At 36.9% G+C, this 25,204-nt stretch overlaps 1 protein-coding gene across 10 annotated transcripts in view; it reads left to right on the top strand.

Annotated features, from left to right (window-relative positions):
- The window catches only part of auts2a (activator of transcription and developmental regulator AUTS2 a), a 693,940-nt gene that overhangs the window by 656,065 nt on the left and 12,671 nt on the right, over positions 1 to 25,204 (top strand). For 5 of the 10 annotated variants that reach the window (XM_030154092.1, XM_030154087.1, XM_030154089.1 and 2 more), the window contains 8 exons: positions 1,218 to 1,513; positions 7,520 to 7,764; positions 10,686 to 10,730; positions 15,181 to 15,276; positions 15,374 to 15,445; positions 17,809 to 17,838; positions 20,376 to 20,447; positions 24,531 to 24,672. In XM_030154092.1, coding sequence (XP_030009952.1) covers positions 1,218 to 1,513; positions 7,520 to 7,764; positions 10,686 to 10,730; positions 15,181 to 15,276; positions 15,374 to 15,445; positions 17,809 to 17,838; positions 20,376 to 20,447; positions 24,531 to 24,672 — 998 coding nt within the window. The remainder of the gene's footprint in view (positions 1 to 1,217; positions 1,514 to 7,519; positions 7,765 to 10,685; positions 10,731 to 15,180; positions 15,277 to 15,373; positions 15,446 to 17,808; positions 17,839 to 20,375; positions 20,448 to 24,530; positions 24,673 to 25,204) is intronic. The other 5 variants (XM_030154093.1, XM_030154091.1, XM_030154094.1 and 2 more) reach the window with 4 other exon arrangements.

Genomic DNA, 25,204 nt, shown 5'->3' with positions numbered 1-25,204 from the left:
ATTTGCATCCGAGGGTGTTGCAAATGTTGTGTTTTCGCGGATCATGTTTGCCCCGGATTCTGTGAAGCACAAGAGAGAGGCGGGGAGGCGTTGTGTACACAACAGAGGACAGTCGAGGTGTGAAAACACTGGGATGGGAATCTGAAGTCAGAGCAGATGGAGACGAGATTTTGAGAAACAAGTGTTAATTTGGACCAGGGATGGGGACTGATAAGAATTTAGCCATTCCACCTCCATTATCGATGGCAATTATCAATTCTAATTGGATTAGGTAATAAAGTACAGTACAAATAGCTTCATTTGCATTAACTCTTTAATGTCAAATATGCACAAACATTTAGGATTTGAATGGAACAAACCTCATAAAGGATGATAAAGGGGTTGTTAAAGGAGGGTTAGATCTACCTCCTGCAGCCTCTGAGTCTGTAACGCAAGTATAGGGAATAGAATCGAATCCTACCATATAATGCACATGGTCCAATCCATGTTGCAGCACGGGAGGGCGTTTGGGTACAATGCCGCTGTTGCACCACAGGAGGGCGTTTTAGCCTCATGCTATCGTACAATGGCACCACAGGTACAATGCCGCTAGTAGAATAGAATAGAATAGCATAGAATAGCATAGAATAGAATAGAATAGAATAGAATAGAATAGGTCTTTATTGTCACTGAACAATGAAAATCAGTTTAGCAGCAAATACTTAGTGTAAAAAGAAAGATCACACAAAATTATACTGAAAATATTCTGAAAAATACTGACAATATACAAAAGTACAAAGAAATACAAAAAAATATAAAAAACTCTAGACCAGATAGAAGAAATATATGCGACTTATAAAGGATGGAGGTTATTCCTAAACGATAGTAAAGCAGGTTGACTCAGTGAAATGATGCTAACATTAACAGTATCAATTTTAGTGTTATGCCTTAAGTGTAGGCTCCGCCTCCAAAGACCCCACCCCCTTCACTAAGCAGCCAATCAGAGACATTCCATTGGTGCAGTTTAATTGGAGGCTGTGTTTAAATGTTTGTGTATGTTGGAGGCATTTAACCCTTTGTTGTAACTGTTGTAAATGGTCCCGGTGTCGTCTTTAGTGTCGTTAGAGTCCAAGAACCAGATCTCCTGGACCCGGTTCTCCTGTCCTTCTTTGCTTCTGGACCTGGTTCTTTTTGACCTGGTTTAACCCGGATCCTTCCTCTATGTTTTCTCTCCGCAGCAGCAGCAGGAGCAGCACCCCCGGCTCCAAGCCCCACGGGCCCCCCGGCCCCCCCTTACACCTCCCCCACCACCCGCCTCCTCCAGCGGCGGCCGCTGCAGCCGCCTCCACCTTCCCGCTGCCCTTAGCGGCGAACCAGAGCGCCCCCCACAGCTTCCCCCCTGCCTTGCAGTCCTCGCCACATCCACATCACCCCAATATGTTCGCTCCTCCAGCGGCTTTGCCTCCACCGCCGCCGCTGACGTCGAGCGCCCTGCCAGTACCCGGACATCCTGCTGCTGGGAGTGCATACTCAGGTAACACACACACACACACACACACACACATACCCACAGCACCCCCAAGTGGTGTGGCAAAGAACTGCACCTCCCAGTGGAGTTAATACAGCTCTGACATGAATCAAACACAGGACTCAGGGATGTCAAACGTCATGGGATGAATTTGCAAAGTTCAAAATTACACTGAAGATATGAACAGTTAAGGGCCGAACCCGGTTTAATTCAGGGGCCACATAGGATCAAATTTTGATCTCAAGTAAAATAATATCATAATAACCTTTAAACAATGAGTCCAAATGGACTCTATGCACAGCCTCACTACTTCCTGAACTTCAGGTGGGTCCTTTATTTCCTGTCTTTCATTATTGGACACACTGATTAATCCAGGTGTGTCTGATTAATCAGTAGTCACAACAAGAAGTAGCAGACACACCTGGATTAATCAGTGTGTCCAATAATGAAAGACAGGAAATAAAGGACCCACCTGAAGTTCAGGAAGTAGTGAGGCTGTGTATAGAGTCCAAATTATGAAAATATTTACATTTACAAACTGTTGTTTATCAATAAAATGTGAATAAACTGAACAAATATGAACAACCTGAAATGTCTAAAGAAAATTAAGTCCAATTTTAACGACATTCTGCCTGTTACTAAATGTTTTGTGACTTTGTAGATCTGATTCCTAATGCACATGTATAAGTGATAAGTTGAGCCATAATATTGTTAAAATTGCACTTTTCTTTCTTATGAAATTACACTTTTTCAGGGTATTCACATCTTTTTTGTTTGGATAGTTTGTAAAAGTAAATATTTTCATGATTTAATGTTATTTTTCTGCACTAAAACAAAGAGAAAAATGTGGAGTTGTCATTATTTATAGGTTATGATGTTTTTATTTTACTGGTCCGGTCCATTTGAGACCATATTGGGCTGAATGTGGAACCTGATAGAAAATGAGTTTGACATCCCAGGTTCAGAGCAGCAGAGTGTGAATGTCATGGAGGAATATTCACCTGAAACACGAAGCTAAATGAAGGATTAGACGCCTTTTATGGAGCTCTGAATGATTCTAGATTCCAGCAACAGTCATGGAATGTTAGAAAAACTACTATTGGAATTTTCCATCAGGTATTTAGTCTATATTTGGTGTTTGATCCTAGTTTAATTTTTGTCAGTGTCATTTTATTTTGAGGAATTGACTAAAGTTAGGTTGAGTTTTAGATTATTATAAGGAGAACATTCGTTTTATATTAGATATAAAAGACAGAAAGAACAAATGCAGTCAAATATGATTCACAAAACCATAGTTAATGTAGTTTTTCATCATGAACCTTTAACACTGGGAGAAAATGAAAATGCATCTGCTTCTACCTGCAGTTCTGTGTTATTTTAACAAACCAAACCAAAGAAGAGTCTTATTTTATCTGGTTGTTGTGTCAGTTTGGCTGGATGATCGATTGAACCATGAAAATTACATGAGAAACACTTCAACAGACTCTAAAATATGTAAGTCGAGCAAACAGACTCATATAATTATTTAACCCTTCAAGACCCAAACGGCCACCGGCAGCCAAAACCATCTACTGATCTGAAATGTTTAATGCCTGCTGATCAATGAATTCTATCACTACATGTAAACGAATGGTGTAAAATGCAGTTATTCATCTTTTCATGGTCATCAGATATGACCCATTTGGACATTCAGAGGCTCTGTAGTTACTGTGGAAACACCGTCATCTTCTACAACATTGATTCACCAGTAAAACCCACAGAGTTGAATCAATGACAGTGGATGTTTTTTTGTTCAGTTAATGATATATTTGACTGAAAAATCACTTTTTCTTCAGTTTTCTCTGTTTCTGATATAATAACAATCAACTTTAATCTACTTTTTTTTGTGTGTGTGTGTGTGTGTGTGGGGGGGGGGGGGGCGGGGGGGTATTGTTAATTGAACTCGATCCTGTATTACATGTATGTGGCTTTTGTTTTGTAATTGTGATGAATGGTTTTTAGTTGTTGTTTTGTTTTACTTGTTTTGTTTTGTTTTGTGTGTGGATGTTTTTGGTAATTTTTGCACTGCAGTGTAAAGACAGTTATGTTGGGTGTGGACCAAGGTTATGATCGTTAACGAAAACTAACAAAATGACGAAAACTAGAATTGAAAAACATTTTCGTAAGCTGAAATAAATAAAAACTGTAATTAAAAGGAAAAAAAAAACGATAACTAACTGAAACTGTATTGCGTACTTGCAAAACTAACCAAAATATATAGAAATTATGGATAAAATTCCCTTTGTTTTTGTTTTTGTCAATGTCAGATTGATATGAAATTGATTTATTTCGCTCGAGCAATTTTAGCTAGCGGCACCATACGTTACTTGACGGTCCGTCACTTGTGTTCACTTGTGGTTTCCAGTCGTCTTCTGGTCCCCACTCTACCAGGAAACATGGAGACTAAAGTTTGGAGAAAGCAGCAGAGTCCTGTCTGGGATTTATTTGAATACGACGACAGAGAAGAAGAGAAAAGATATTTAAAAAAAAACCTAAAATTAATACTAAAACTAAACTAAAACTAAGCATTTAGAAAAACAATGAAAACTAATAAAAACTATCAAACCTGCTCTAAAAACTAATTAAAATTAACTGAATTAGAGACAAAAAAGTCAAAACTAAATAAAACTAAACTATAGTGAAACATCCAAAACTATTTTAACCTTGATGTGGACTCCAGGAAGAATAGCGATGGCCTAAGCCAAAGCTAATGGAGATCCAAATAAATAAATAAATAAATCTGAGCGTTTATGAAAATTTACATTGATCACTAAATTAAATATAGGAAAATATATGATTTCCACTGAAAAACCGCTTTATTTGGAGCGTAATATTTTAGTAAATGGAGATAAATCATTTAAAAAAGGTTAAATACACAGACATATTCATTGGGGAGCTGACACAAAAGTAGCTCTGGGTTTGTATGAGTTAAATAAGTCGACGTCTGGACAGTTTCTGTCCTTATTGATCGACTCCACACCAGTACGATTCACCAGTGGCTCGACCCACGTTATAAAAGTGATTACAGACCATGTGCACGCATTCAGTTTGTGCTGTGGAGCTAAATGTTAGGGTCAGTGTTTGGGGGGGGGTCTGGCTTTAACCGCAGACCCAGTCCTTCCATTTCCGCCTGAAACAGCGTTCATGTGCGACAAATCAATGGGTCAATACGGACCAGACCCAGCTACATTCTGCTCTAAAGATACTAATGAAAGTTTTATGAAGAGAAAATTCCACTCTGATAAAGCCTGAAATGAAGGCGGACGATATTGTAGCGGGTCACAGTGGAATAATCGGAAGGATAGGGTTACTCCAGAGGAGAGCCAGTCTCCCATGGCAGGTTTGGTTGAATTTAGAAGAAAAGCCTGTGATTAGTTGAAATCCATTCTTTTGTCCACAGGCTGTGTAAATGTTATTAGAAGCCCAGATGTGGTCTCTGAGGGGCTGGAGTGGATCTGATCCCACTGTCGGACAGTTCCAGCTCTCAGACACGACAGTCATCTCAAGTTGAGCATCAATTTAACATGACAAGCTGCTAATCACTCATTTCCTGGTTCCTTTTCTCATAACTTTGTCGTGGAATGAAATTTGATGATACGAGTCTTTGTCACAGCGGAGTCAGTGGCCCCCCAGGGGACGGTGGGGGCCGTTCACAGGACACTGGAGAATGACATGCACTTAATTTCACTGTGATTAAATTAACTATAATATATCTTAATTAGAAGCACAACTAATTAACTTGGGCATAGCTTTGTCTGGCATATAAAGCTAGTTTAATGCAGTGTTATTCAATCTTGGGGTCGGGACCCCACGTGGGGTCGCCTGGAATTCAAATGGGGTCGCCTGAAATTTCTAGTACTTGATAAAGCACTAAGGAAAACTTACTCATGAAAACACATATGGTGAATTGACAGAGACAATCATAATCCATAAAAGACAAACTGAGTGTGAAACTGCAGCACTGTGGTTCTGTTTGTGTCAGATGTTCATTGTGGTCAGTTTCAGATGCTGCAGCTCTTTCATAATTCATAGTTTCAGTTCTTGTTTGTTCAGTATTAATTGTCCTCCTTGTAAATCACAGCTGGACTGACTGGACAGATCCTGACCAAGGAAAATCAAATTCTCCCTTTGTGCAGTAATCTACACCTGGATTTACTGCCTCTGTCCATAATAATATACATTGTATAGCCTAAATGTTTTAAAAAATTAACGTTTATTTGCAACATAGCATAACAAACTATTACATGATCAAAAACAAATAAATTTTTGCAAAAAAAAAAAGTCTCCGTTCTAGGGTCACCAGAAATTTGTGATGTTAAAATGGGGTCACGAGCCAAAAAAGGTTGGAACCACTGGTTTAATGGTAAAATATGTAACATTTGAGCCTAAAATATTAGAAAATGTCCAGACATGTCATATATTCTACCAAATGTACTTATATTACAACAGATTTTCCCGGTAATATGCAAATTAAGAGAAATCGATAATTTTATTCAGTTTTACAACTCCTTTTAATGAAGATGTGACACTTTTAGATGAGATTAGACTTTGACAGTTAACAGCAGCAACATACAACAAGCAAGTGCAGAGAAAAGACAGGTATGACACCTGTGACTCTAGTGTTGGAGTCACTGGTGTCAAATACTGTGAAATACTTTAGTAATCCTCGGGGAGAAATTGTTATGTGTTACAGTTCCTCCCCCTCTTGATGGGAAATTTGAGTACAAAAAAAACAAAAAAAAACCCAAGACAAAACAGTTGTTTCACATGGTTTTATTGAAACTATTGAAGGTGTTTAATAAACACGTTAAGTGCATATATATTCCCTTCTTTCTTGAGTCGGTTTGCTCATGCAAAATGAAACGCGATTAATATAGTTTAAAAATGAATGATATTTAATTGTGATTAATCAAAATGAATCCCCAGCAACCCTGTGATTAATCTGATTACAAATTGTAATCGTTTGACAGCACTAACATTAGGGCTGCACGATATTGGAAAAACCTGACATTGTGATATATATTGTGATATGAAAAAATGTATAACAGTTGTGTGGTGCTGACGTAAATGGTCAAACAAATTAGTTGTGTTTCTTCTCGTTGCGGTGACGGGTGGAAGACAATATCCACACAGAACACGTGTTTCAGTATCATCCTTCTTGTAGCTGAAAAACTATAATTAAAAGAAAAAAACAGTAACTAAGTGAAACTGTATTGTGTGCTTACGAAACTAAAACGGATAAAAATTATGGGAAAAACTCCCTTCATTTTTGTAATTGTAGGATTGATTCGAAATTGATTTATTTCGCTCTAGCAATTTTAGCTAGCGGCACCATACGACACTTGACGGCCCGTCACTTGTGTTCACTTGTGGTTTCCAGTCGTCTTCTGGTCCCCACTCTACCTGGAAACATGGAGACTAAAGTTGGGAGAAAGCAGCAGAGTCCTGCCTGGGATTTATTTGAATACGACGACAGAGAAGAAGAGAAAAGAAACGACTAAACTAAAGTTAAACTAAAACTAAGCATTTAGAAGAAAATGAAAACTAATAAAAACTAGCAAACCTGCTCTAAAAGTGAATTAAAACGAACTGAATTAGAGAAAAAAAAGTCTAAACTAAATAAAACTAAACTATAATGAAAAATCCAAAACTATTAGAACCTGGGGTGGATCGCTGTGTGCAGGTTGAACTTAGATGAGAACACATTGAGATCATTTACCTCCTACATTGCAGGACCTGCGATGTGATTATTGCGCACATGTACATTGCGATGATTACGCTCGAACGATATATTGTGCAGCCCTAACTAATATATATATTATTGTTTTGAATCAGAGTCTGTAGTGATAGAAATTACAAACTGCACCTTTAATCTTTTCTTTTTAATAAAACCTTTGTGAATCTGATGTTCGTGGGTCTGTTCTCGTTCACTTATTGATAATCTTCCTCTTTTTCCTCCTTTTCTTCCTTCAGAACAAGATCTTTTGCGTCAGGAGCTCAACACTCGTTTCTTGGCGTCCCAGAGTGCCGACCGCGGCGCCTCGTTGGGCCCGCCCCCCTACCTGCGCACCGAGTTCCACCAGCACCAGCACCAACACCAACACCAGCATCAGCACCAACACACCCACCAGCACACCCACCAGCACACCTTCACGCCCTTCCCCCACGCCATCATGCCCACCCCAGCACCGCCCATGGTGCGTACCCCTGCCAGAAATGTGAGGATAAGTAGAACGCAACCGTGTTGGGTTTCATGGGGGGTGGGGGAGGGGGTGGGGTCAGCAGGGGAAAAACTGTATATGTGTTAACGTAATGACTTGTACATGTGTAAAGGGGGGGTGGGGGTATGGCACTCAGAGTGTTTTCTCTTTGTGGTTGTGACTAAAGGTTTTTACACAGTTGGACTTGTGTGTGAGCGTGGCGCTGCAGGGACTTGTGGGTTTCTGTGGCGTCCTTTCAATGATGACCATGTGTGTCCATCCACACCACAATGATGCCTTTATTCTCCCAGAATGCCTTTCTAGTGTTTTCTCTGGCTTTCTCCTGGACTCCAGACATGAATACTGTTTTTTTCTAAATTGGCAATAACTTGCCCTGAGCGCGTTGGAACCAGAGCCAGCTTTTATACCATAATACACTTAATGTGTTCTGAATTAATGACATCATTTGGTCCCGTTTGGGGGTTTTCATTACTGGCAAATGACTTGTGTTAAGAGCCCTGCTGTTTGTTGGGGGAGACCACAGGCGATGGGTGGTACGACCTCAAAGTCACACAAACATGTACGTTCGCAGAGTCGTACTGTAACTGCCGAAGCCGCCGAGGGCTCGCGGGCTCTGATGGTTCCTCAAAGGCAGCACGGCGAGGCCTCTGACAGCTAATGAGGCCATAAAAAGCCTCTTTATAGCTGCAGTGTTTAGTCTTGACTGGGGAAATGTTCGCCCTGAGCCTGCACTGCACCACTAAAAGGAGACCAAATGAGACACAGAGGCCGCACTGGTTAAAAATGTCTCTGATCATCACGAAAAAGGGAAGATGAAAACAGCCGGGGCCTCTGGGAAAGGGATGGGGTTTGGATATGGGAAGTGGTTCAGCCCCGACTTACAGATGACATCTCATTCTTAAATTACAAGCATGATGTTCGTCTGAAAACACAGTCTGTGATGTATAAATAACCCTTATAGAGGCCACTTTGAACCCTGTTGAAGTATTTATATGTACATTATACGGACAAAAGTATGTGGACACGTTGAATTCAGGTGTTTCTTTTCTAACAGGGGTCTGGGATACAAAACAATAAGGACTAATGTCAGAATATAGTTTTATATTGGAATAAATGTCATTGCATTGGTTAGTTTGGTTTCAATTGTTATCTTTGCTTCTAAAATGCCTCAGAGATGGTTTTTACAGAATTTCTTGCAACACTGTTTTTTTTTTGTTGTTTTTTTTTTTATCCATGACTATGATTTTAAATGTTCAACCACTAAATTTCTAAAATATTTTGCATGCTCTGACTGTTAATAATAATTTTCTACCACAACTAACCATCTGCTTTCTTTTCATCTCACTGAGGAAGAAAAATCTGCCATCAAACTTGAAGGAAATATTGATGTTTTTTTTCTATCTCAAATCATCATGAATAAGACATCTTACAGCTGTAGACATGATGTGTCCCAATATTTATGTCCATATAGTTTATAAACATGAAGAAAAAATAACCCTCTGGACTAAAACCAAGGTTAAAATAAGTTTGAAGAAGTTAAAAACCCAATGAAAGTGTATAAACCCAATATAAAGAAGAAAATCCAATCAAATACCTGCATAAACACAAGGTACATTTATAACTAAGTAAGTAAATAAATAAATTATGTGCAGTATATTACCACAGCTTGTACAGATACACTATAGCTACAATATTTATGTCCATATAGTTTATAAACATCAGTACCTCTTTAATTAATGTTGAGAGAAATTAATTCAAAACCATCTCTGAGGCATTTTAGGAAACAATGATAACAGTTTAAACCAAACTAACCAAGACGACAGCAAGCAACATGTGAAAATCGATGGAAAAAATTGACAATATACACGACGTCAACTGACACTATGTTCTAAATTTTTGTGTTGTAAAATTTCAAAAATGAAACAATAAAATATAAGTTTAAAAAAAATAGACAGTTTAACTCTGATGTAAAAAAACAAAAAATAAATAAATTAACCAATGCGATGATATTTATCCCAAAATAAAACTTATTATAACATTAGTCTAGGGATGTAATGATATGAAAATTTCATATCACGGTTATTGTAACCAAAATTATCATGGTTATCATTATTATCGCAGTATTATTGAAACTGTGCTCAAAATGTTCAAAAAGTACTGATACACACACTGAAATAATTTAACCAAGTTGTATTTAAAAAAAAAATAATAATAATAATAATAATAGGCACAATGTACTTTCTGTTGCAGAAACATTCAAATATTAACCCTTAGTGGTCTGAGACTATGTTGTCCGTTTTTCAGTCTTTTTGATGTTGCCTTTATACACTATATAAACTAATGTTTACTATAGCCATGTTTGGGATCTGTTTTTTTCAGCACAACTTCATCTATCTCATCTGCCTATTATTTTTTTCACTCTAACCTAATATATCAACACAAAAAGACTAAAAACACACAAAAAATATAAAATCCAATTTGAAAAATGTATATAATTTATTGCATAAATAACACACAGATGTTTAACGAACGTTTTCAGACTTTAAAAGTGAATACTGGTTTCAAATATTAGGTACAGAAAATTAGAATTGTACTAAATTAAAACTATACTCAAATATTTGATATAAAAGCAGATCTTTACATAGGGTTTTTTTCCCCTAAAAGTGTGGTAATCAAACACAGTTATCATGAGAATTAGAATTTAAATGGTAACACTAACCGTCTGTGATTTTACCACAGTTTATCATTATACCGGTAATCGTCACATCCCTACATTAGTCATGATTGTTTTGTATCCCAGACCCCTATTAGAAAAGAAACACCTGAATTCAACGTGTCCACATACTTTTGTCCATATAGTTTATACATACATGTGTGTGTGTGTGTTTGTACTTAGCTCTGTTTTATTTCTCCTACAGTTTGACAAATACCCAACAAAAGTCGATCCCTTCTACAGACACAGTGTGAGTTTTCCTTTGCGTCCTTTGTGCCTGCAGAGTTGTGTTGCTTTCCCATCATGCCGTTTGTAGCGTTGGCTGCATTTGTTGGCCTGTGTGTGTGTGTGTGTGTGTGTGTGTGTGTGTGTGTGTGTGTGTGTGTGTGTGTTAGAGTCCATGCAATCACTCATCTGCTTCTTAATGGATACTGTAAGCATCCTGGCTGTATCATTTCACCCTTCAGCCTTGGCAAACGCTGTGTTGAATGAAGCAGCGCTAGATTCTTAGATTTCCATGCGTAAGATTTATTGTGTGTGCATGTGGCAGTAAAATTGTTGTGCGTAGAAATTAATACAGAACGAGGCTGTGGCTGCGTTTATAGACAGTGTGTTATCGGCGGTGGAATACATCAGCACCGCCGTCCTCACTGCTCTTCATTTGTATTTGTCTGCTAACAACAGTGGTTTGTTCATTTAATTACTCACTATTCCAACCCTGAACACACACACACATACACACACACACACACACACACACACACACACACACACCTGCTTCTTTTCCCTCAGAGCTGATCGGAATCATCTCCTTGTTGTTATTATGCTGACAGCGATAGCCCCGAGCAATTTCATCTGCGAGAAAGGAAGTTGTGTCTTAAAACTAGGGCTGTGTATCAGCAAGAATCTGGTGATACGATACAAATCACAATACTAGGATCACAATATGATATATCACGATCTATCATGATACTGTTAAAAATGCCATTTTTGGTTTGTTTCTTTTTTTTTTTTTAAATTGGGTTATTCACATTTTTTGTAAAAGTATAGTTTGGTAATGTAAACATTTTCATGTAATTTTACTTTTTTACACCAAAAAAACAAAATATTCGGGGTTGTCATTATTTATAGTTTATTCTGATAATATTTTACTGGTTCTGACCCACTTGAAATCTAAATGGACTGTATGTGTCTGTATCTGGAACCTGAATTAAAATGATTTTGACACCATTGATTGTTAATATCTAAAATTTCACAAATAGGGCTGTGTATTGGCAAGAATCTGGTGATACGATACAAATCACAATACTAGGATCACGTTATGATATAACATGATATATCATGATACTGTTAAAAAGGCAATTTTTTGTTTATTTTCTAAAATGATTTTTTTCCTGAAAGAATTGAATTACACCAGAAATCTGCACAAATACTAAACACATTTTTATTTGATCCCAACAGGATCTAATGTTCTATCACAAAATGTTCCTGTGTTCAAACTGAAATGATGTTTTACAGACATTACAGTTTCAGATCCTGTTCAAATATTCAGATTCTATTAGTTAAGAACTAACATTAGAACAGTATTTTTGTGCAATCCCAACAAAGGAACTGACATTATTTCATAAAAGGGTGTTAAATAATAAGAAATAAAATATGAACAAAAAACCAAAAATGAACCTCTGCCATATCTGCATTTGAATAAATACCTAAAAATATCGATACAGTACTTTTTAATATCGATACAGTATTGTGAAATGAAACATCCCGATATATTGCAGAACTGATATTTTCTAACACCCCTACTAACAACAGCGGTTTGTTCATTTAGTTACTCACTATTCCAACCCTGAACACACACATACACACACACTTCTGCTTCGTTCTCCCTCAGAGCTGATCGGAATCATCTCCTTGTTGTTATTATGCTAACAGCGATAGCCCCGAGCAATTTCCTCTGCGAGAAAGGAAGTTGTGTCTTAAAACATGATGCACAGGGAAACACCAGTTACATTTCAAACCTTAAAGCATCTCCTCAAATGTTTCCATGAACTCAACCTGCCGACACACGCTTAAAACATGTGGTTCCATAATATGTGATTAAAGCAACACAAGCAGCAAATCCACCAAGTTCCCGCTAAAGCTACTGTGATTGACAGGAACATTATCCAGATTAGCTGAGTATCTGTGTTTGTCTATGGGATGTACTTCTAAACGCCTCCAGCATTTGTTTGGTTTTTCTTGTATTACAACATTCTAGTTTTTATGTGAAAGCCTGGTTTTTCCCTCTTAAATCCACCAGGAACGAGCCGTGAATATTTTATGAGTTTCATGAAACATGTGAGCAATCACTGGTAACTTCTCTAACCCCCCGGTATCAGGCCCAGAGAGACCGTCATAACCCCCCACCCCCAATCTCCAAAAGAGCATAATCTGCGCTCAGTGCTGTAATAATGTCACAGTGTTTTTCAGATTATTTGTTTTTAATTATTTTACATTTTTTTGTATTTCCGCAACTTGAGCCACAAACAAAAATACCAAATACTCAATAACTGTCATATTTTTAACCCTTGAAATGCCATGTTTGTAATGTAAACAAGCCCTTTTTTTATGCAAAAAACACTTTTTACCCCCATATACTACATAAAATTTGGATTACTATTATTTTTCTTGCAGCCTGGCATATGTTAATAATTAACAGCAATATTATTTTTTTAATTCTAGGCCAAATGTTAATCCTTTCATGCATAATGTCCACATTTGTGAACACATACAGGGGTTGGACAAAATAATGGAAACACCTTAAAAAAATCAACAAAATATAATTTAATATGGTGTAGGTCCGCCTTTTGAGGCAATTACAGCCTCAATTCTCCGAGGTATTGATTCATCCAACTTGTGAATTGTTTCCAAAGGAATTTTCAGCCATTCTTCAGTTAGAATACCCTCCAAGTCTTTTAGAGACGATGGCGGTGGAAATCGACGTCTTACTTGAATCTCTAAAACTGACCATAAATGCTCAATAATGTTGAGGTCTGGGGACTGTGCCGGCCATACGAGATGCTCAACTTCATTAGAATGTTCCTCATGCCATTCTTTAACAATTCTAGCTGTATGGATTGGGGCATTATCATCTTGAGGTGAAGGTGTTTCCATTATTTTGTCCAACCCCTGTAGTTTAAGTTCACTTTCCAAAGGGTTCTAAAGGCAGTCTTCTCCAAACCACATGGGGGCAGTCTCTATAGACCCTAAGCAATACAACGGAAAAAAGGATCATCTTAGTTTTAGAATTTGGACTGAGATGTGATGTCATAAAGTTAACCTCCTCAGACTCCGCTAGTTTCACAGCTTTACACAAAAAACAAACTGTCCACCGCAAAGGATATTCTATGAGACATTTTAAAATGCATCTGAAAAAACTGCTGCATCACAATGTTTCCAATATAGGCAATTATTTATTTTAAAAAAGCCTAAACTTGTACTTCCCTCTGTCTCAGGAGGTTAGATATCTTCTTAATAAAAGCATATTTTAAAAAACAAAATTAAAATGCATTTCAGCGTTACCCTACTTTTGAGAAATAAAATCAATCTAAAAAAAAATCTAGGTACTTTTTTTGCCTAATTCATGCATGAAAGGGTGTCATTGTGCATTTTTAACTCATTTTGGAGAATGGTGTTAGTGTAGTAGTAGTTTTCTATTGCATGTGTGTGGACATTAGAATTTTACTAAACCAACAAACAGAATGATGGACTTTCAAACCTTACAGTCACATAAATAACAGTCCAATGGGTCTCACAGTTATACATGAAAAATACACAAAAGAATACAGTAAATACCCAGATATACACTAAGATGTACTAAATATACAAAACATATGCCATTGTTTACAATGTGTTAATTAGGGCTGTGTGTTGGCAAGAATCCAGCGATACGATACAAATCAGAATACAAGGATCACGATACGATATATCACGATATATCACGATACTGTTAAAAAGGCAATTTTTTGTTTGTTTCTTTCTTTAAAATGATTATTTCCTGGAAGAATTGAATCACACCAGAAATATTCACAAATACTAAACACATTTTTATTTGATCACAACAGGATCTAATGTTATATCACAAAATTTTCCTTTAAGTTTTACAGACATTACAGTTTAAGATCCTGCTCAAATGTTCATGTTCTATTAGTTCAGAACTAACATCATCACTTTATTTTTGTGCGATCCCAACAAAGGAACTACCATCTGCTTCTCTGACAGTAAAAAGTGTTTTTAGGATGCTTCAAATAACCATAGTTTAATAAAACAGCGTTAAATAATAATAAATAAGATATAAACAATAAAGAAAAACAAAAATGAACCTCTGCCATATCTGCATTTGAATAATTATCTAAAAATATCGATACAGTCCTTTTTAATATCGATACAGTATTGTGAAATGAAATATCACAATGTTGATTTTAATGAGTGGGTCAGAATTTTTTTTAAAAATCATGCAAAAATGAACAACAGTTGAATTCTGTCCTCATACAAATAGTGAAAAATAATCTGACCTTTTTCAACGTGTCCACAATATGCTCACGCAGACACCAGAAGGTTCATGGTTCTGTTTGAGCGTCTTCAGGTTCATGTTTCACCAGTTTGTCAAACCCAAGCGTCCTCACTCATCTCTTCTTCTTCTTCTTCTTCTTCTTCAGCTGTTCCACTCCTACCCACCGGCCATGTCTGGTCTTCCCCCCGTCATCCCTCCGACCGGGCCGTTCGGATCGCTGCAGGGTGCCTTTCAGCCGAAGGTAACATGGAGGCAGAACGCCCACGTTCCCACCAACAAACCCACAACAGGCCCTTTTCACAGAGCCTCTTGTTTTGTCTGTGTCTCGTGCTCTTTAGACCTCCAATCCACTGGATGTGTCGGCCAGACCGGGTGCCGTCCCACACACATTCTTACAGAAGGACCCCAGGGTGAGCACCGCCAACAAAACAAAACTGTTTACACAACAACAGAACATTCACGCCATCTGTACGTGTTGCATAAGATGGAGAATTTAAGGGTTTCTGCTCCAAACTCCAGAAGAGCAGCTCTGCACACATCACATATGGAAACGACGAAGGAAAAAAAACCAAAAAAAAGTATCTGTGGATAAAAAAAAAAAAAAAAAAACACCTGCAAAGATTCAGTCACAGCTGCAGCTTCATCCGGTCAGAATGTGGAGAAAAAAAAGATAAGACTCTATTGATCCAACCATGGAGAAATTACACAGCTGAAAGTGTAGGAAAGACAGAAAACAAAAAATATACACTTCTGTTTTTGCCCTGAAACTGTAGTTTTTCCTTCTGTTCATACTTCACATGTATCAGATTGGATGTAAATACAAAGACAAATACATACATGTGGACATTAGAACTATAATAAACCAACAAACAGCCTTACATTCACATAAATAACAGTAATTATTATACATGAAAGTGCACAAAAAACACACCGAAGAATACAGTAAAACACCCAGAAAAACAGTAAAATGCACCAAAATATACAAAACACATGCTAAAATACACTAAAATCTTCAAAAAATGCACTATAATATACAAAAAAATACACAAAACGTACATTTAAATACACAAAAAATATACTAATTACACAAACATGGTATCTACAGATTTGAAGCCAAATTTCAGACTTTTTAAGACGTTTTTCCAGACCTGTTAAGTACAAAAGGAGGTGTCACTAAATATGACCACTGGGGTTTAAAGAAGCTGTTTTTAACCTGAAACTGGAGTTTTTCCTTCTGTTCATACTTCACATATGTCAGATTGGATCCAAATACAGAGACAAATACATATGTGTGGACACTAGAACTATAATAAACCAACAAACAGCCTTACATTCCCATAAATAACAGTGGTTATTATACATGAACGTGCACGAAAAACACACCAAAGAATACAGTAAAGAAGTTAAAGAAGCTGTTTTTAACCTGAAACTGGAGTTCTTCCTGCTGTTTATACTTGACATTATGAAGGCATATTAGGACCAAATAAGAAAATAAAAACGCTTGTCACTATGAGAATAAAGTCGTTAAATATCGTGATAAAAACCGTAATTTTACGATAATAAAGTTGAATACAAAAGAGTAAAAAAAAAATAAAAAAAAAACTCATAGTGTAAACTAAAATAATGTCATACTTGTATGAGATTAAAGTTGTTATATTTAGAGAATAAAGCCATAATATTACAAGAATAATGTCGTAATTTAAAAACAGGTGGGAAAAATATAATTTACAAGAATAAAGTCGTACCCACTCGTTGCATAATGGAGAACTTGGAAGATTTTGTGAGGTTTTACTTTCATTTGGGGTTTTCGTACAAAGGCCAAATACTGAGCCTATTAGCCCCGCCCACCAAATACTGAGCCCATTAGCCCCGCCCACCAAATACTGAGCCTATTAGCCCCGCCCACCATCAACACGTTAGCATTAGTCGTCCGGTCCGACAGAAGTGAAAGTTGCTGCTGTTATCAATAAGGCTTAAGGCTTACAATTTCTAAATTCTGACTTTTTATCGCACTATCAGGAATTTATTTTCAAAATATTGCGACTTAAAAGTACGACATTATTTTCATTAAATTATAGTTGTTGTATTTTTTTGAACTACGACTTTATTCTCATAAAGTTATGGCTTTATTCTTGTACAGTTTTGACTCTTTTGTATTCGACTTTATTCTCATAAAATTACGGGTTTTATCTCGATATTTTACGACTTTATTCTTGTAGTGTTTTGTATTTTCTTATGTGGCCCTAATACGCCGTCGTATGACATCAGATTGGATCTAAACACAGACACAAACGCATATGTATGGACATTAGAACTTTAATAAGCCAACATGGAGCAGGACTGGATAGAAGACAGAAGATGAGGATGATCCAACCACTATTTCTATTATGTTTCTTCATTTTTCTCACGTTCTGACCTGACGATGAGGATGAAATGTTGCTCCTGTTAAACACTCGCGGCTCAGAGTGAGTGTGTTCTGCTTTCAGCTGTAAATCCAGACTCTGGAGACTGAATCTGTAGTTAATTAAAGTCCTCGTTCTTTACTTTACAGCGTCTACACGTGTTCCTTATATTGTTCTGTTACATTACTCTACACGAAAACCGCCGAGGAGGAGCCCCGACAAACGCCGTGTGTTAATTACTCCTGAAATGCTTTGGTTTTTCCTGATATTTCAACAGCTCAATTTGGTTCGTAATGAATGTCGCACACAGAGGCTAATTAGAAACACTGTGATTGACAGTTCAATAACTTTGTTCCTTCTCCGTCCTGCAGCTAACGGATCCTTTCCGGCCCATTCTCAGGGTGAGTTCCCAATCTGAAAACACACTCATTATATTACCCACAATCCCTTTAAGGACATTTGTTAATAGAGGTGATAGTGTCTTTAATTAAATGAGTGCTGCACTTGAAGGCACAGTGGATTAGTTTAGAACACGGGTGTCAAACATACGGTGCAAGGGCCAAAACCGGGCCTCCAAAGGGTCCGATCCGGCCCATGGGATGGATTTGTGAAAATAAAAATGACACTGAAGATATTACAGCACAGGTGTCAAACATGCGGCCCGGGGTCCAAATCTGGCCCGTCAAAGGGTTCAGTCCGGCCCCCGGAATGAATTTGTGAAATGCAAAAATTACACTGAAGATATTAACAATCAAGGATTTTAAAATCCTTTTAGGTCATTTCAGTCTAAAGTGGATCAGAACCAGTAAAATACTACCATAATAACCTATAAATAATGACAAGTGTAAATTTGTCTGTGTTTTAGTGTAAAAAAAAAAAGTAAATTACACACAAATGTTTATATTTACAGACCAGCCTTTTACAAAAAAATGTGAATATCTGAAATGTCGTATGAGAAGTATGTGGAATTTTAATAATATTCTTCCTGTTATTTAATGTTTTGTGTATTTGCAGATCCACTGTGATCTCTATGTTTTGATTCACATGTATAAATGATAAACTAAGGCCTAATATTTTTAACACTGCACTTATTTTACTAAAGAATTTTCAGGTTGTTCTTATTTGTTCATGTTATGTTCAAGTACGATTCATAGATGTAAACACTTTCATTACAGAATTTACCTTTTTCACTCAAACGTTCTTATCCTATTATTTATATTGTTTCACTGGTCCGGCCCACTTTATATCATATTAGGCTGTATGTGGCCCCTGAACTAAAATGAGTTTGACACCCCTGTATTACAGGGTTCCGACAGGTTCCTTTAAGTTAAATTTAAGACATTTTAAGACCTTTTTAAGACGACTTAGAACAGAATTTAATGCCTGTTTCACAGCCATACTGGCAAAAATTTGTGACTCCTAGAGTTTAGGAAAAAAAATGTATTTACTCCAATGCCTTGATTTCTACCATTCCGAGTCATTTCTCACCAGAGGCTGCAAAGTTCGCAATAATTGGTTCCTGATTTCAATATAAATTGTCGGAACGGGTGTAACTGAGTCGACTAACATTGGTTTCTTTACGGTTCGGACATTTAACTGACACATTTAAACACAATACAGCCGACAAGTTTATAACGTAAGACCTAACATTTTAGGACAGGAGTGAGTATTTAAAAGTTATTATGTTAAATTATTTGAAGATGAGAATGAGGGTAGGATTAAATAAGTTTTTCTTCTTCCCACTCCTTTTCGAGTATAAATGAATTTTTTTTTTTTTTTTTTTTTTATTGAATTTGCATGTATTCCGTGAATGCCCGAAATAAACAAACAAATGAAATGAATGAAAAAAGAACATATTAAATTTTAAGGACTTTTAAGTCTTTTAAGGACCTTTTAAGGACTTTTTTAAGGTATTAAATGCAGATTTGATCCTGCGGGAACCCTGTATTAACAATCATTTTAGTTCAGGTTCCACAGTTGATCTCCAGTGGATTAGATCAGTAAAATAATAACCACAATAATCTATAATACAGTAGAATATTTTTTTTGTCATTGTAACGAGTACAGCTAAATTTAGAAGTGACATCCAATCTGTACATCGTATATAAAATCTACGGTAAACATATGAATAAAAACAGCTAAAAAAATAGTGACGACTCCAAATTCGTCTTTGTTTTAATGTTTAAAAAATGTAAAATTACATGGATGTGGTTACATTTACAAACTACTTTCACAAAAAAATGTGAATAACCTGAACATGAAAAATATGAAATGTCTGAAGAAAAATAAGTGTAATTTTAACAAGATTCTGTCTGTTACTAAATGTTTTGTGTCTTTGTAGATCCACAGTGATCTGTAAGTTTTACTGAACATGTGTAAATGATAAACGGAGGCAGAATGTTGTTAAAATTTCACTTATTTTTCTGAACAAATTTCAGTTTTTTCATGGTTGTTCACGTAATTCATATTTATTTTAAAGAACAGGTTGTCGATGTAAACATTTTCATCATGTAATTTAACATTTTTCACCCTAAAACAGAGAAAAGTTTGGAGTTGACATTATTTATATATTATTATATTATTATTTTCCTGGTGTGATTCAGCTCAGATCATATTTGGAGGATGTGGAACTTGAACTAAAATGACTTTGACAGCCCTGATTTAGAAAACAACAACCAGTGGAGTTTTGTGGAACAGTTGATTTCAGGTTAAGCTGAAGCGATGATGAACAGACGGTTCCAATCACATACGAACGAACAGAACAGTGATGTCAGATGAATTATGACGGTTAAGACACTGAAGTGAAGACACTCGACATATGTCAAAGATTAGAGGTTATTAATGCTGCACACGACGGCTTTCTTCACAGTAATAATGATTTCCATCTGCTGTTCACGTTGCACAGCGGAGTCGTGATAAGTTTGTGTTTTTCTTGCAGAAACCAGGGAAGTGGTGCGCCATGCATGTGCACATCGCCTGGCAGATCTACCACCACCAACAGAAAGTAAAGGTGAGAACTCTTCTGAATCCTGCAGGTTTTCTGCTCATCCACACACACAAACTAATAAGATAAAATAAGATACTTTATTGTCATTATACAGAATGTACAATGAAATGTAGGTGCACTGTCAGGATACAGACTCATAAATAGTAATAGTATGAATGAATGAATGAAAGTTTTTATTATTGTGTCTTGCATACAGACATGCCCAGCCCTTCCATGGGCTTATAAGACACCATAAATACAAACCAAAGACCAAACACCAGACAATAGGCACAGTATATAAACAAAACAAAATACTGACCTATTTAAACAAACATATCTGCCGCTTTTTCCAGGCTTTACAAACAAATAATGCTAATTTAAATACATGTGAACTATGTGAACAGATCAGGATTTCGGATAAACATGTCATGTAACAATTTTTCTTGTTACAATAGTGACAAAAAAAGCACTCAGAGAGCGTGGACCTCCGCCAAGACAGATCTGCCCCCCCCCCCCCCGATCACCAGCAAAATTTAATCATGTCTTCCTTGTGCCAGTATCAACATTTCCTGAAAATTTCATGAAAATCCGTCCATATCTTTTTGAGTTATCTTGCTAACAAACAAACACACACGCAAACACACAAAGCATAGTGATCACAATACCTGCTGGCGGAGGTAATAAATAGTAATAATAACTATAAAATATAAAATATTTGATAAAAATAAAATATATATCCCTCACACATCCACCTCCTTCTTTATCACAGCAGTACGTCACACACACATCTCGTCAGTGCCAGTGTATACAGTGCAATATATAAAATAGTGTAATTAAAAAACGTCTGTGCTTTGGTGGTGGAGGTCATTGTTCAGTGTGTAGTTGTGGCTCTGGGGTAAAAACTGTTCTGGAATCATGTGGTGCATGTTTTTATGGATTTATGTTTTAATGCAAATGGTTTTTTTCTGTTTATTGATTTTCATATTTGTGAGTGGATTAAAGTGAGGACAAATGTGAAGTCTAGATGAACTGGGACTGTGGGGGTGAAATTATGGAATGGACCTTATGATGCAGTTAAGTTATCCACTCCTTTGGCGAAGTTTAAAAAAAAAACTACCTTAAGTTTAAAATTATTCAGAGATATTGAATTGAGATGGTAGATATGTTTGTGTTGTTTTTTTTATTTTACTTTTTTTATTTGTTATTATTCTGGTGTGAATGCTCGATGCTGTACACATTTAAGCTGATGTAAGCGGTGTATTAGTTCAAAAGGATCGGCAAAAAAATAAGCTTTTGCTTCTAGCCTATTCCTTTTTTCGTTTTTATGTTTATTACAATTAATGTACTGAGTACAATGATTGATGTAAAACCAAAAATAAATTCATTCATTCATTGTCAACAAGAAAAAATAACCAGACTAAGGCTACATTCAGACTGCAGGCAAACGTGGCCCAAATCTCTTTGTTTTTTTTGCCCATGTGTGACCTGTGTCCGATCTGTTAAAGACAGTTTGAACAGCACTAATCTGATTTTTTTCAAATCCGACCCAGGCCACTTCCATACACTACAAACAAAAACTTAAGGATATTTCTTTTTTTTTTTTGTCTTTTTTGCCATTTGTAAATAAAACTACTGTATGTCTGCTCATTAAAAAAGTGTTTCAATTCAATTCACACACAAAATAGTAAAAAGCGCTGTGCAAGAATCCCAACTGAAAAAAAAAGCCCAAAAATTAAAAATATCCTGAACTTTTTCTTTGTAGTGCATGTGGTCCTATATCCGATACATATCTGATATTTTTGCAATGCAACTTCAGTCTGAACGGCCTCGCTGGAGAAAAATCTAAATCTTCCTAAGTGTATTTTTCTCACTTCTAGTCCAAATATCTCATCACACTTAAAGGTGCATGAGACTTTTGTGCAATTTTTCATCAGATCTGCCAAACCTCAGTCATATCCTAAGTATCATGAATCTGTAAGTCTTTCTGTGAATACTCACCTAAATCTCTTACATTACGGTGAACAGTTTCGAAGTGCCATCCACCAGAAACAAACACCATGTATTTATGTTCAGCCTCCGTTTATATTTATATAAATATAAATAAATATAAACTCCATTTATATTTGCACATGCACATGGTGTGATGTGGGGAAAATAAACACATCGGATTATACAGTTTACATGATCACCTAAATAATCTGAAAACTGCAGAAATCGGATCATGATCAGAGTATTAGTGTGAATGTAAACAGGTTCATTCTCTTGCTCAAACATCCAGTTTTGACCTCAGTGGAACTGAGCACGTGCAGAAGGGAACAGGAGTGACTGATAGTGCAATACATCACAAATGCATGGGGGAACAGAAGTGTTTGTACCTGTTAAGACAAATGTCCATATTAGTGCAGACAGGACGGAACTGACCCGTGTGTGTGTGTGTGTGTGTGTGTGTGTGTGTGTGTGGGGGGGGGGGGGGTCAAGGTTCTAATAGTTTTGGATTTTTCATTCTAGTTTAGTTTTATTTAGTTTTGACTGTTTTCCCTGTAATTCAGTTAGTTTTAATTAGTTTTTAGAGCAGATTTACTAGTTTTTATTAGTTTTCATTATTTTCTAAAAGCTTAGTTTTAGTTTTTTTATATCTTTTCTCTTCTTCTCTGTCGTCGTATTCAAATAAATCCCAGACAGGACTCTGCTGCTTTCTCCCAACTTTAGTCTCCATGTTTCCAGGTAGAGTGGGGACCAGAAGACGACTGGAAACCACAAGTGACAAACCGTTAAATATCATATGGTGCCAGCAGCTAAAATTCCTCGAGCAAAATAAATCTCTTTCGTATCAATCCGACATTGACCAAGACGAAAACGAAGGGAATTTTATCCATAATTTTTATACGTTTTAGTTAGTTTTGTAAACACACAATACAGTTTCAGTTAGTTATCGTTTTTTTCTTTTAATTATAATTTTTATTTACTTCAGTTAATTTCAGTTTTTTCAATTCTAGTTTTCGTCATTTCATTAGTTTTCGTTAACAATAATAACCTTAGTGTGTGTGTGTGTGTGTGTGTGTGTGTGTGTCCGACCTCCTCGTACCTGGATTCTTCTCAGAATGATCTGACGACTGAACCAGACGCATCATGAGGCTCATTTACCACAGGAGGAGAACTCCTGTTTTGACTTCTTTTGATTTATTATCTCTTCCTGGTTTTACTGGAAACCCTGAGGTTTTTATTGGCGTGTTTTGTTGTGAGGAGATGTTTTCTGTGTCCAACTAAAGCTGTGTTCTGTCGGAGCTGCAGCCTGGGATTCATATTTTTGGATCTTTATAAAACCTTCGCCCTCAGTGTTCGGATGCTAACGCTGCCGGCGGCGGCTGGTTTGTGCGGGGGTGAAGCGTTTGTTTTGTGAATGAAACTTGCCCACACATAAACGTTACCTGAGCGGCACCAACTGCCTCCAGGTTTAAGGCTGATAATTAAACCTCCTGAGTTTGTGCCTCCATGTGAAGAAGTGGCGTTCATCAGACTGAAAAGGAGCAATTTATGACAAATTGGTGTTAACCCTATAAAACAGTTCGTATCATATTTGCTACACCAGGTTCTGAGATCTCTGTCTTATCAACAAGATCAGTACTTTCCTTAAAAACTTGTTGTATTTGACCTGGTACGTGTTTACTGCCCCCTGGTGAATAGTCATCCCACTACAACCAGTGGATTGCCCCCCCCCCCCTTTTTTTTCAATATGGCCGCTCTGGTTAAATCATCCACAGACATTTTGCAGGAAAATACAACAGCGTATTAGGGCCACATTGGAAAATAAAAACACTTGTCACTAAGAGAATAAAGTCGTAAAATATCGAGAGAAAACCCGGAATTTTATGTGAACAAAGTCGAATACAAAATAGTCATAATTTTATGAGAATAAAGTTGTAATATTTCAAGAATAAAGCCATAATGTTTTGAGGGTTAATAGACTTTAATCATCTCCAATTCCAAACAGGAAAATAAAACGGAATGCAAATCCAAATGAACCCCCCCCCCCCAAAACCATCTCTCTGCGTCCTGGTGTAAAGTAGTTTTACATGTGTTTCTTCCTGTCGGTTTCTCGTCTTCCAGCAGCAGATGCAGGTCGACCCTCACAAGTTAGACTTTGGCCTCAAGCCCGAGTTCCTGAGTCGACCTCCAGGCCCGAGTCTGTTCGGAGCCATTCATCACCCGAGCGACTTGGCCCGACCCGCCACGCTCTTCTCTGCAGCAGGTGAGTGGACGTCAGCGCTCTGATGGATCACCACGGTAACCTCGGCCAGATTCTACCCATAGATCAGATCCTGCTGTTGTGGACATAGATCACTGTTCCGATGTGTAGAAGCAAGAAAATGATGCTCAAAATGGAAATATCATTCAGTCTGCGTGTTGATGTAGTGCATCTCTGACATCAGACAATTTACTCATGGGAGGATTTAATGAAAAAACACGACTAGTTAACTGTACTTTACACTGAGCCCGTTTACAGAAGTATCCATAAAAAAACAGTAACTTGGAGTAATCAGATAATTATAGTAATCAGAGCTGATGTGCTTACATGCACTTCAGAAATGTGACCGTGGTTTACATGTTTCAGTCCAGACAATCAAGTGTTTACCCATATTTAGTTTACTGATCGTGTACTTTAATTATCATGCTGATATTACATTTGAGGGTTATTATATCAAAAACAGAGAACATTTTAGAAAAATCTACTTTTTCGACAGAATTTATCAGTAACTGAATAGAAACTCAGTGTGTCCATC

This window comes from Sphaeramia orbicularis, chromosome 14 (assembly GCF_902148855.1).
Source record: "Sphaeramia orbicularis chromosome 14, fSphaOr1.1, whole genome shotgun sequence".
NCBI lineage: Eukaryota > Metazoa > Chordata > Actinopteri > Kurtiformes > Apogonidae > Sphaeramia > Sphaeramia orbicularis.
This window is presented reverse-complemented; position numbering and strand designations above follow the sequence as displayed.